Source organism: Natrix helvetica (assembly GCF_964273705.1).
Source record: "Natrix helvetica genome assembly, chromosome: 16".
NCBI lineage: Eukaryota > Metazoa > Chordata > Lepidosauria > Squamata > Natricidae > Natrix > Natrix helvetica.
This window is the reverse complement of record NC_138563.1, coordinates 52461-65029: the sequence shown is the minus strand read 5'-3', so window position 1 is coordinate 65029 and position 12569 is coordinate 52461. Positions and strand designations below refer to the sequence as shown.

At 47.5% G+C, this 12569-nt stretch overlaps 2 protein-coding genes across 3 annotated transcripts; both read right to left on the bottom strand.

The window, feature by feature from the left end:
- Positions 1–738: 738 nt before the first annotated feature.
- Positions 739–5095, bottom strand: LOC309399775 (uncharacterized protein; the record flags this gene model as incomplete). Its single annotated transcript, XM_081967881.1, has 4 exons — positions 739–2994; positions 3249–3465; positions 3589–4230; positions 5084–5095. 3 exons carry the CDS (start codon positions 5093–5095, stop codon positions 3283–3285), a joined length of 837 nt encoding a protein of 278 aa, XP_081824007.1. The 3' UTR covers positions 739–2994; positions 3249–3282.
- Positions 4685–11824, bottom strand: ANP32E (acidic nuclear phosphoprotein 32 family member E). 2 transcript variants are annotated; one of them, XM_081968016.1, is made up of 7 exons: positions 11452–11824; positions 8941–9090; positions 8608–8730; positions 7763–7928; positions 7195–7319; positions 6407–6458; positions 4685–6020 (listed from the first exon to the last, which is right to left on the bottom strand). In XM_081968016.1, exons 1-7 carry the CDS (start codon positions 11518–11520, stop codon positions 5953–5955), a joined length of 753 nt encoding a protein of 250 aa, XP_081824142.1. In that variant the 5' UTR covers positions 11521–11824; the 3' UTR covers positions 4685–5952. The 2 variants fall into 2 exon arrangements, with proteins under 2 accessions (XP_081824142.1, XP_081824141.1); XM_081968015.1 differs by having other exon boundaries at positions 7159–7319; positions 11452–11821.
- Between the last annotated feature and the right edge of the window lie 745 nt (positions 11825–12569).

The window sequence follows — 12569 nt, the reverse complement described above, 5'->3', positions numbered from 1 at the left end:
TGGGCCTGGGAGGCTCTGCTGCTTGTGGCTTCTCCCTCTCCTCTCCTGCTTTCCCCCCTTTGAAGGGTCTTCCTCTCCAAGGTTATCTAGAGAGCAGCCAATAGCCACCTTCAGCAAGCTTCAAGCCATATAAGGGAAGGTGGAAGCAAACTCCCCCCCCCCCCGGGGCAACCCCTCCAGCTGCCTGATCAGCCCGACTTCATCTTCCCAGAGACCCAAAGAAAGTCCAGCCAGCTCCTGGGGGTGGGGGCCAGGACTGCAGCCACCAGGCACCCACTATTTCAGGCACTCCCTCACACTTCCCCACCTGGGCCTGCTGCTGATGGAGCAAGAGCAGTTGAAGGGGTCAGCCTGCCTTCCTCCCTTTCTGGGTGCCCTCTTCTCTTCGACTCAGGAGTCCCGGGCCTCTTCCAAGGGGAAGAAAGTGAAGGCCAGGCTGGGCTCAAATGGTCCCTTCCCCCCACCCCCACTGCTTCCCAGCTTTGATGTCTGAAACCAGCATGGGGGGGAGGGGGGGTCTGTGTTTCTCACTAGATAATTGGAGGTTGCCAAATGGCTTTCAACAGGCGGCCGTGTGCAGCCTGCCGTCTCCTCTGGCAGCTTTGCTGCAGCACCTGGGCCTCCCTCGGATTCTTTCTGCTGGCCAGCTCAGTCTGGCCAAAAACACTCCCACCCATGCCCCCTTCAAGTGGGGGGGGGGGGAGGAAACAAAACTGCTCATCCTTCTTTTGGCCTTTGGGGGGGGGGAGAGGACATTTTGGCCATGATGCTTGTGGGTGCTGGAGACGCCCATGGGAGAACCCCATCGTTCAGCCCTTCTCTGCTTGGGATCAGTTCCCCACCCACCACTTTTCTGGGGCCTCCTCTCTCCACTCTCCTCTTTCCTGGTTTTCTTTTCAACTCAGTTGAAACATCTCGCAGCAGAGCAGAGGGAAGCTGCTGCGAGGAACCTGGCCAGCCATCTTGATTGCTGGCGTGCATCTTCAAAGGCTGCCCCCACCTGAGATGAGGAGGCTCCCCTGTTCCTAAACACCCTTCACTCTGTGAAGAGTGAACTCGGCTATTATGTGTAGGGCGAAAGAGCCCAGTGGGTGAGCGTCAAGGCTCTCGGTGTGAGAGGGCAAACGGCCAGGTCTCTTATGTTTTTGCCAGTTACCTCAAAATTATGCAAACCGCTCCCCAATTTTTTGGTTGTGACTTTAACTAACCACATACTGTAGTTGTTGTGCCACTTAAACAAAATGTCCTGGAGTTTGCTCTGAAGATTGATAAGCTTAATTTGAGCATTTTTCTTTTTGCCTAATTAGCAGATTCGTGTATTATTTCCATTCCTTGGTAGCATCATACTTTTTTCCACTCTGCACACAATGAAGAGACAACTGCATCTTTTCCTTTACTGATATTATTAGGGTTTTTCCCATGTATCAATAATAAATCCCCAATTCAACCCAATGCTTCCCTTCCCTTCCTTGCTGTACATATCAGCCTTTTGCTCAGTCCTAGACTGTGTAATTCTGCTTTTTGGAGGGGGGTCTGCCGTTGATTTGATATCGCTTGTGAAATAGATTTGCTCATTTCAATTGATTAGTATTTGTCCATGCTTCGGAAGTTTGTTCCCCCCAGGTTTCACGATACTGAATTACTTCCTGGATATAGCTTGATAAAAAACTCACAGCATGTATTAACTAATTTATTGTTTGACCTGGCATTTGTAGAATCCCTGATTATTTATGTTCTGCACAACCCAATACAATGTTACTATTTTTTGTTTTTAATCCAGCCACCCTACATTTCCTTTCTAAGGCAGAAAGGATACAAAGGATACTTTTTGGGAAGGATACAAAGTTTGAATATGGGAAGAATTCAACTTACTGGCAAATCATTCACACATTGGGTGATAAAATGAAAATTCTGATGGGGAGTTTTTCCTGGGCCCCTCCTCCTCTTCATCACTGCAATGGCACAGCAACAAACTAACAGGGTTTAAGTTAATTTTGCGTTCAAGAGTTGTGTACCTGTTCCTCTCCAGGGGCAAAGAGGGAGACACTGACACTGCACCTGTTATATTTTTTGCTACAATCCAGTGATAGGCTGCCATCCTATCTGGGTTTACCTGGAAATTACAAAATAGGGCTTGGGGTGGGGGGAGTCAGCGCGGGATGTAGAGAAGACATCCTTTCTTTGAAACTTAGCCTTTTACTAGCGACAAATGTATATGGCTTGGATGGACAAACGTGGTCACTAAACCAAATAAGAACAAGATTTTCCCCTTAACTTTTTTCAGTGGAGATAAGAATAATTGAGCACCACTTATGGAGCAATAAAATAAGGAATCAGGAAGTGTTTATTTACTCAACCTTTTCTAGGCTCTCTTTACTGGCTTCAGAGCTTACAAACTCCAGGTGGGTGGGTGTGCTGCCGCCCCCCCTCAAGCCCCTCCCTGTCTGTGCTGCTCTTTCCTGGGGAATGTGTGGGAAGGCAGCAGAGACATCCCACCTGGGCAGGGTGGAGGCAACAGCACAGGGCGCGCTTCATAACTGAGGGGAGACCCTCAGCACGAAATCTGGAATGTGAGGAGATGAGGGTGATGGCCAAAAATCCATGATGCCAACCCCAGGGACCCTTTCTCTACTCACGAAGGGCTCCCATTTTCCAAAGATCCTTCTAAATCAGACTATAAATGTGCCCCAAGAGCTCTCAAAAGCAGGAGGGTAAAAGAGATTGCGTTCCCCCATAATTTGAAAATATGATTTAAATATACAGCAAACAAAGCAGAATTTCTTTCTTTGTTGCATTTCCTAGCTTTATTACTATAGCAACTCCTAGACTTAGCTGTATCCGCTTACATATTCAGGTGTAGTTTACACAAAATCAAAGGTGTACATTTTGACTTTGGGGGACAACAGCATCTTTTGAAGGGTCAGCTGGATAACGATCTTGTATTATCAATCTGGATTAGCCGTGATGGTGTTCCAATGTGCCACTCAGCAAGACCTAGAAAGAAGATATACAAGGAGCACATTGATACTATATCTAATTTTGATTTTGTGCCTACACAAGCCGCCGTAACGCTTAGTCAGAAAGTTTACTCAGGTCGGTTAAATCCTAGAGACCGGAAGCGTTTGTCCTTTTTTTCTTTTTAAAGGAACCCCAGTGCCTGTTCCTACAGAAGATCACAGGGGAACTGAAAAAAAGCTCCTGACGTCTTTGGCTCTTACGCTTTTTTTAAATTCTAATTCAATATTGACCTAATCCAGCGACCCTTGGGGCGGAACAAATAAATTATTCCAGGCGGGCCTGAACTCCCAGGTGGGATGCCTCGGTGATCGGGCAGTCAGTCCCAAGTCTGCTCACTCTCAAGGAAGCGGGGGTTGCAGGCGCTTCTCTGCCAAGGGCCTCGCGGTCCCTTCGTGCCTCCCAACCTGCCTTCTGGATTCCCATTCTGCAATTGGCGCCTCTGCTTTCCTGGGGGAGGGAGGGGGGCGTTAGGGAGAAGCAGGCGGGCGCCCGATTCGCCTGCTTAGGGAAGCGCCTGGGCGGGCAGAGCAAACCACCCTCACCCGCTTTGCAGGGCCCTCGCGCAGCTACCGGTCGTGGGGGTGGGGGCGCTTCGGACCGTCCGTTGGGCGGTGACGGCATCTCTGGGCGCCTGCTGCCCCCTGGCGGCGGCGCCTGGCCCACGCGGTCGTCTCGCGACCCTTTTAAGCGGCCGAGGCTCTTAAGAGAAGAGGCTGGGCTGGGCGGGTGGCCCCCTGGCCCGAACTCCCGGCGGCGGCCATAAAGCGGCCCGGCCGAGGCTTCCCCTCCCCCGACGGTGCGGAGGGGGCGGGGCGCCGCCCGCCCACTCTCCTCGTCCCCCGTCGGGATTGGGAGGGGGGCGGGACCGCTGGGAGACTGCGACAACCGCCGGCCAATCGACGGCGCCGGCCAGGAACCTTTTCCGCCCGAGCAGGCCCGGTTTCCGGCGCGCTGAGGAGCAGCTTCTGGGGCCCCATTTTGGGTCGGGCCTTCCCGCGCTCGGCGCCCCCCTCTTTTTTCCCGCCAAAGCGTCCCTCGCGCCCCCTGGGGTGCCAGGCGGCCGAGGCCGGTTCTGCGCTGAGGCCGAGCGGTTACCCCGCTTGACTGGCGGGAGCCTGAGGGCAGGCCGGCCCGCGAGTCGAATCCCTTTAGCGAAAAAGCGAGAGTTGGATTCGGGAAAGGTTGCCGCCCTTTGGGAACAGAGAATCCGGTCTATGAAAGGAGTAAGAAGAAGCCGCGATGATGAGGCAGGGACGCGGCTTTGAACCCCAAAGCTTTTGTGTTTTTTAAAAGCGTTCTTACAGATAAACGAAATTGGGACTACTGTTCAATAAGTCCTTTAAGCCCCCCCGTCCCCCGCCCAACCCTAATTGCTACTAAGTTGCCTTTCACTTTCTCTTTAAACGCCTTAAAAGAAGAGCTGGGCCGCGTCGCCCTGTTCTTTCTCCGAGGGGGAGGAGGAGAATATTTTGATTTTACTAAAGTTTATGAAAGCCAGTTCCTGAGACTAAAGAGTGCAACGTGTTAGACTTAAGAATGCCTGTGTTTGTAAATATATTACAGGCAAATGCAATACAACTTAGGCACCTATGCAGAAATTATCTATCTAAAACAGCTTCTCTAAAATCTGACAGATAATAAATTGTGTAATTTGAATACACATACGTATTTGAGCAAAATATTTATTTAATAATACAAGTTCATCTGTCAGAAGCAGAGAACCAGAAAAAAAAGCCCTGAATCCATTTTTTCTACGTTTTCCTTGTCAAAATAACCTGCACAAAAGGGAATAAGAACATAACCACTCTACCCTCCACAGAAAAGACTGCCTTGCTGGTCTTTTTTAACAGTGAAATCGAGGATCCTGGCTAAGTAGCTTTCCAGGGAGAACTCCAAATCATTTGCAATTTTGTATATTTCTTTCCAGGACTCAAGGTGTAAAGCCTTTCTCCCCTCTGTTGGCTTCGGTGGCCATGCCCCGAATTAAACAGCTGTCTTCCTAAATGTCTTCCCAGTTCAGCAACACAAGCAACTTCTTGTGGTTTTCAGGAGCTTGGCTCTAAACCCACTTGTACATCTACATGCCAATATTGCTTGAAAGGGCAATATAGCAAGAAAGAAAATGCAGAATAATTTCTATTGGTTTAAATTTAGTACTGAAGAATGACACTATTTAATTTTAACCAGAACAAAAATGTGCATGTAAACTATGAGTCTAGAGAGGAATGGTCAAAAGGGTCATGAGGAAGTTATAATCTTGAATGAACTATATTATTTCCAGTTTAAATTTTGTTATGGAAGAGTGAGACTATTTTAGAGAACTGTAGTCCAGTCTTGCTTAAAGTTATCTACCAGAAACGTTTGGGTGTGTGTGAGTGTGAGTGAGTGAGAGAGACTAACCACACACATAAATGAACTAGGAATTCAGTGCATCATTCAGATATCCTTTTAAAATGAAATGATAGGTAAAATGCGAGTTCCAGACCACCTAATTCCCATTTCAGTTGCGACATAGTCCTTTCCAGTGAAGAGAGTTGGTTATCTTACTCCTGTATATTTGACATGAGCATGCTCTCTTAAAAGTTTAAATTAACTCTGTTCAATCCACCTGAAGTAACTGGCTAGGGTTAACAGCATGCTCATAATGAGGAAACAAAAGGGGGGGGGGAAAGGGGGAGGAATAAACTTTCTAGTCAGGAAATAGGTTCAACTGCTTCAGTGAGTAAAACGGATGGAAATATGATCAATAATGGATTGTTATGTCTTAGTTGGAATGATAAAAAGGGCAAACATAGTAAAACACTTCCTATAAAAAGTTAAACACATTAATATCTTTTGTAGAGACCTATCATACATGGAGCCTTGCAAATCTGCATATCACTATTGCATAATTCCAACAAAAATGAATCGGGTCCTATTTGTATTTTCTGCGACTTAATCATCGTCATCATCTCCTTCATCTTCAGCTGCGCGTTTTCTCTTCTCCCCCCGGACAACGGCATCTATGGGAAATAATTTTTACACATGTCCAAAGGAAAATTAAGGAGCAGTGACTCCTGCACACTATTGTACACTTATTTTCATCACTTCTGAACAATTACATGTAATGGTAACTCATGCATTTAAAATATCAATGAATCTTCTAAGCAAAAATAAAAGACATCAATTTATAACTCTAAAACCTAAATGTAAGTAGTATTAAACAAGTAGTTTAGAAGCTCAAATAAACCAGGAATTTATTATAAGTTAAATGAAAAGATTAGTTTCATCCCAGCTAATAAAATTTATAAAAGTTCTTTTTGTTCTGAGAGAAAACTCGGAGAAGGCAACTTTTGAATCCAGAATAGTAAAACTTAAAAAGCCAATGCAGTTTGAATATGAAGCTTACCTTCTTCCTCATTGTCTTGTTCCTCTACATAATCATCATCATCCTCTTCATCCTTTAGAGAAACAAGTTAAGGATTTCAGAAATTCAGAATTACTAAGGTCCATTTAGCTAAACCTATGAAAGTAAATAAGTAAACATTTTCCATATAAATAGAATGAAAACTCAATTACAGTTAAATAGCCCTTTAAAGCTACAGTTGTAAGTGCGGTAATATAATAGCCATGCCATCCTTCCTCATAACCGCGGGTTTTAGATTTTAACTTATACAATTCTTAGCTGATTGCCAAGCAAATACTAAGCTGGAGGGTGAGCTATATTACACCTAATAAATTATAAAAGTCACATATTTTTTTGCCTAAAATATATTACCACTGTAATCCAGGCCCAGATCCTGCTTGTGAGAAATTAGTAATCTTACAACTGAAATACCAGTTTAGATTATTTAAAAAGCAGTTTCTAAGGTGCAGTTAAAAAAAACCCTGATAATTCTCCTGAGAAATATAGTGAAAGATGAAGCCTGGTGGATATAAATGAATAAAAAAGTATAAAATACAAACTAAGGAAAATAAAATAGCACATTAAGGAAGGTGGCATATTTGACTTTTTTCCCCCTAAAGCTTGAAAACAGTGAATATCCACTTATGCCATGGCAGGAGAAAACTGTAGAGGACTGGCACAAACTGACAGGGTTTTAAAATATGAAGCCAAGTTAATATGGTTAAATGCTTTGCAAATGAACAGTAAGGTATAACCTGAATCTCTTCTTTCATCAAATAGGAAAGACCCACTTCCTCCTCTTCCTCTTCCTCTTCCCCCTCTCCCAAGTCTGAAGCTTCGTCATCTTCATCGTTTTCCTCATATTCTCCTGGGGGACCAGCTTTGTCCTCGTCTTCATCCTCATCCTCATCCCCATCTGAAGGAAAAGTTAATAAATGCATGCCGTACCCATCCATCCTTCACTTCTGACTTAGAACCGAAGGGTCGATCCAGGGGTTCAGATTCAGCACACAGTAGAAAAACCCACTTCTCAACTAACGTGGGAGATGGCGGAAATAAATGCTCAGGTGCCCTCTTGCCTCTGAAAGGTTGCAGGTCACAGAGGGGTGTAACTAAACTGCTGAAAAGACCTGCAACTATACAACAAACTATTTCTAAAAAATGCATATTTATAGGAAATGTAATTTTGCCTACTGCCAATCCTAACCCTCGTAAGGAAAACCATTAGTTTATTAACATGTAGAGCATGTATAATTTGAATGGTATATTTTGATCTCTGGTCGATTTTCATATTTCAGGTACGTATTTCCTACTCGTGCCTTGAAAATATTCATAGTAAATATTCCAATGAACAATTACCATCGTCGTCGTCCTCTTCTGAATCAGGGGCCTCATTATCATCCTGATCAAACCCATCTAGATACGTGATTTGGTGGAGCAGTTCAAAAACACTTTCTCTGTAATCTTCCAGATTTGTGATCTCACAGTTAAACAGATCAAGGCTTTTCAGGTTCTTCAGATTTTGCTAAAAATTAGGAAAAACACAGAGACGTTATTTATTAAGTTGCTAAATCAAGTTACTATGCTAACTGTATATTTATCAATGGGGTTTGGGCCAAGACAACTGAAACTGCCCTTTATAGTTCTCTACGTTGGTGCCAACTCCCTTTGTATGCTAGAATGAAAAACAGCTTCTTGGTCAGTGACCAGGTTGAGTAATTCTGCCTGAGAAGCATTCACAGTATTCACATCAGCCTGATTCTAATTTCCAAGTATTAGGCAGAAACAGCAGCTAGATAACAAGGAAATATCTCCGCTATAAAGTGAAAAGGGAAATACGGTGCGTGCAAATGCTTGCAGAGTTGCTGCTGGTTCCTTCTTTTATTGGGAACTGCCAGGGTTCCATTTAGAGCCAAATGGTCGGACTGCCTCGCCGAAGAGGGTGCAATTTGTAATCCAACACACCAGGAAGGACTCATTTTAGAAAAGCTCTTTTACAATGTTTGGACTGTCACAATCATATCCTCTATAGCAGCAGCAGTTATGACACCAATTATTCAAACAATGATGTTCCGTTTTTGCAAGGCTCTTTAGCATCTTAAATACATTGACTTTGCTTTGATTTAGAGTGCTATGTAATGACGACCAAGAACATCTAAGATCTCTTTAAATCCCTTCCCCTCCCCACCCAATTCTATACTTACAAGAGTTTCAACAGTGCTGAGATCCTTGATTTTGTTGCCGCTCAAATTTAGATATGTGAGATTTGGACATCTCTCTGCCAGGACTTCTAGACCGCCGGAAATTAGATTGTCACTCAGTTCCAGCTACAGCATAAACACGTCAGTCAGTGGAGTTGACTTTGAAATCTACATGTTCTCTCATAAAAAATTACCTAAGCAAATGTATGTTTTCATGATACAGTGGGTATAATAGGCGACATTGACGAGGTCCTTACGCGAAAGACTGCATGGGCATTAAAGCTCGTATACCTGCCCCATGCCACTGAAGGTTACCTGCCATAACCAAGCACTCACCCTTCGAAGCTTTGTCAGCGTGGGGAGTTTGGCCAAAGAGGTCAACTCTGTGTTGGCCATGCTGAGAAACTCCAGTTCTTTAAATGAGTCGTTCAGGCCTTCGATTTCACCATTGCTGGACCGGCAGTTGTCCAGCACCAGCTCAGCCACCTGAAAGAGCATCACATTCTCCCTTCAGCTGGAGGAAATCCCCAGTCTCTGGCGCGGGGGTGGGGGGTGGGGGTAGGGAGAAGTATTTTCCAACTTTCTCTTGCAAACTTTATGACTAAAAAGATGGTCATTTAGATTCATTTTGGACACACGTGATAATCACATCATATGTAATAGAGATGCAAACTTTAAAAAAAAATATTGAGATAGATCATACTCAAATATAGCAAAGGCCTTTAAGAAAAACTATCTTGACAGATACAGTAGCAATGTTCTTAGTAATAATAACTAGAAACTTTTTATTCCAAACAGAAAACACTCTGATACTATTGCACCCTACGGGACAAAATGAAAGGAGACATGGAAGCTTTAAGGTAACCATTGCCTTCACCCTGCAAACGCTTTCTTAATTTACAGCATTTCCTCGTATTGCTTTGGGCAGGGGGACCCCCACAGGGGCAGGGTTCCAGCCTAAGCCCTGCTCATGTCACAGGCTTTGTAGTGGGATTCTCTTTTAAATGAGCCTTGCCAAGCTTTTCACAACAGTGGTGTCTTTTGTTTTTCCTAGCTCCTACAAGAAGTATCCATTTCTTCCATAGAAACTACCGTAAAAAGTGTGCGATTTGGGTGAGTAAAGAACTTTTCACATTTATTTTCAGGAATGTACTAGGGAAGGGGGCTCACTGCGTACTGTGCGTTACGGGTGCTGGGGGTGGCTGTTAGTTCTGCACCTTCTGAACAAGGGCAGGGGCAGCAGGGAAGATGCAGGGAAGTTCAGCCTTGGAAGGGGAAAAGGGCAAGAGGGTCACTCGGCTCCCTCCTGGAGCATATTTTACAAGCTTTTCACACAGGGAACCTGTGGCCATCTTCTTTCTCAGAACCTTAAATCTTCATTTGATCCCACTCGGGGGTGGAAGGGCAGCGGAAGAGCAATCCTGGGAGCCCCAGTGGGCCTGTCCAAGACCCTGGGCTCCTCTGTCAACCACGCAGCCTCTCCTCCTGGGAGGGAACTATGGCGGAGGAGGGAGCACCCCGGGCATCTCCTGCAGTGCTCCGGTGGCACCAGAACTTTCCTGCTTCTCCTCTCTGGTGGGTTGTTCTTTGGCCTCCCCCCACCTTTCTCCATCTTGTGTTCTTGGGACCAGCCGTCCAGCCGATTAAAGCTCCCTCTGTCTGGAGCCAGCATCCCATCCCATCCTAGGGTGGGAGGTGGGTCCACTCTTGCCTTTGTGGAGACTCCAGAGACCCAGGGCACAGAAGCCCCAGGTGGGGGGGGGGCATAGCTTATCTTCCTCTCTCCACTGGCCTTTATCTCCTTGACCGCCCAGGCATGAGATTTCAAAGGACAGGGAGGGGCGTTGCCCATCCATGGCTGCTCTTGGGGAGATTGCTGCCCTCCGTGTTTTAGAAAGATTAAACCACATGGAAAATGTCCGGCTGGGTGTTCTGCTTTTTAAAGAAAGGGTCCACCCTCCACCCGCTCTACGGAGACGAGAGGAAGGAGCCTAATTCATCTGCGTAGAAGAGACTAAGATGGATTCAGCTGCAGCCAGGGTTGTTTACCAGCATTTGGGGAAAGTACATTCGTTACAAGGACCAGCGGCAGAGTCCAGGGTTTCCACCCTTAAGGACTCGCTGCCTTTTTTTTTCTGCACGAGAAAGGGGGGGGGGGGAGAAACCCAACGGGCAATTTGCTGGGTAGGAGGAGGGCAGCGGGAAAAGCTCCCCGCCGCCCTTTCACAGTTGAGCCTCCCTAACCTAGATTTGACGAAAGAGCCGTTGACTGCAAAAGGGGGGGGGAGGGGAAGGGGGGAAAGTTTTAACTTGGGAACCTCCCTTCTTCTGCTCGGTTCTCCTTCATCTGGAGCCGCCGCTTATTTTTAATTAACTGGTGTGGGGCGGGGAGAGATTGCACGGCGGGGACTGCCCGAGCCGAGGCGGCATTGGGAGCGGAAGAGTTAACCAGCTCGCCTCTTGCATCGGGCTTCCAACAAGCCCCTTTAGGGTACGGAAGGCAGGAGCAGCCTCGCGTCCTGTGATTTATGCCGCGCCGGGACCGCTCGGGTAAAAGGTGGAAGCAGGAGAGAAAGTGAGAAAAGGCAGCCGACGGTGGTTGCCGTCACCAGGCCTCGCAGAGAAAAGCCCATCTCTGGGAGGTCGGGCCCTGGATAAGAGCCCTTGAAAGGACTGGGCGAAGGAGACGGGTCCGGCGACCGCTCTGCTGCTAAGGCCCCCCACGCGCCCTCCTCCGCCGAGCGCATCGATCGCCGCGCACTTTTGGCACGATCGAGGCGCGAGGAGGGAAATCCTGGGAATCTTTACCAATCTTCGATTTCCTGCCTCCCAGGGGTTTGTCCTCACCTTCTCGGGCGCGCGGTTCCTCAACTCCAGGTTAACGCGCTTCTTCATTTCCAGCTTTTTCATCTCCATCTGGAAAGCCTCTCCAAAGTGGAGAGCGAGGAGGGAGGGGCGCAAACTACCTAAGGAGAACCCGACAGGCAGGCGTGGGGATGCGTGGCGAGGAGGAGGAGGAGGAGAAGAGGGAGAAGAAGAACAAAATAAAGGGAGAGTCCCCCCTCTCGGCTGCTCAGCAAAGGACCCCGGAGGTGGTGCGAGCGGAGTTGAGAACTCCGGGCTGCTCGGCCACCCCGATCCCTCCTCCTGTTGCGAAACACGCAGCTCCTTTCCCTTCAATGGCCGCTCGCACACTGAGCCTCCATGACACGGCGCATGGGGCCCCCTAGCAGATGCCCCGCCTCTCCCGGCGTGGCTCGCGACGCCGCTCCCCGCCCCAGGGAGCCGATTGGCCGGACGGGCGGAGCCCCCGCGGCTCGAAGAGTGGCCGCGCGCCCCCCTCTTCTCTTCCCTCTCGCCCGCCGCCGTCTCCTTTTGTGTGCGCCCGGGGCTCTCTGGAAGCAACGCGGGTCGGTGGGCGGGCCTGCTGATCAAGCGGGGGTCGGGGACCCCTTGTCCCCTGCGGATAACGAGGCTCCGAAGTGTTTTTCTCCCCTCGCGCCCTTTCCTTAAGAAAGGCTCTCCTGCCTGCTGTAGAGCCACCCTCGTTGTTGTGACCCCATCTGTCAGGTTGCTTTCCATGTGCCTCTACATGTGCACTGAAGCACTAGAGGCTGAAAAGAAACCACTGTTTTCACAATCGAGGTAACGGTGGGAAAGTGCAAGAACAGCAGAATATTCTTTGCCTCCGTGTCTGCAGTTTGGGGAGGTTTGAGTTTTCTTCTTGTGCGTAAGGCAGGTACAGCGTGAGCCTCCTTTGGTTCCCTGTATCTGTTCACTGTAAGACTAAGATCTATTTCCATCCTAGACAGCCAGTGTCTCGACAGCCGAAATCCTGATCTGCCTTTTAAGAAGATACATTGTGTGTGTGGCCCTTCCAGGTCTGAAATTCATTGTTTTCTGGCAGGCATTTAATTATAACAAGGTAACTTCGGTGTTAGTAATCCGCGTATCATTACCTAGCA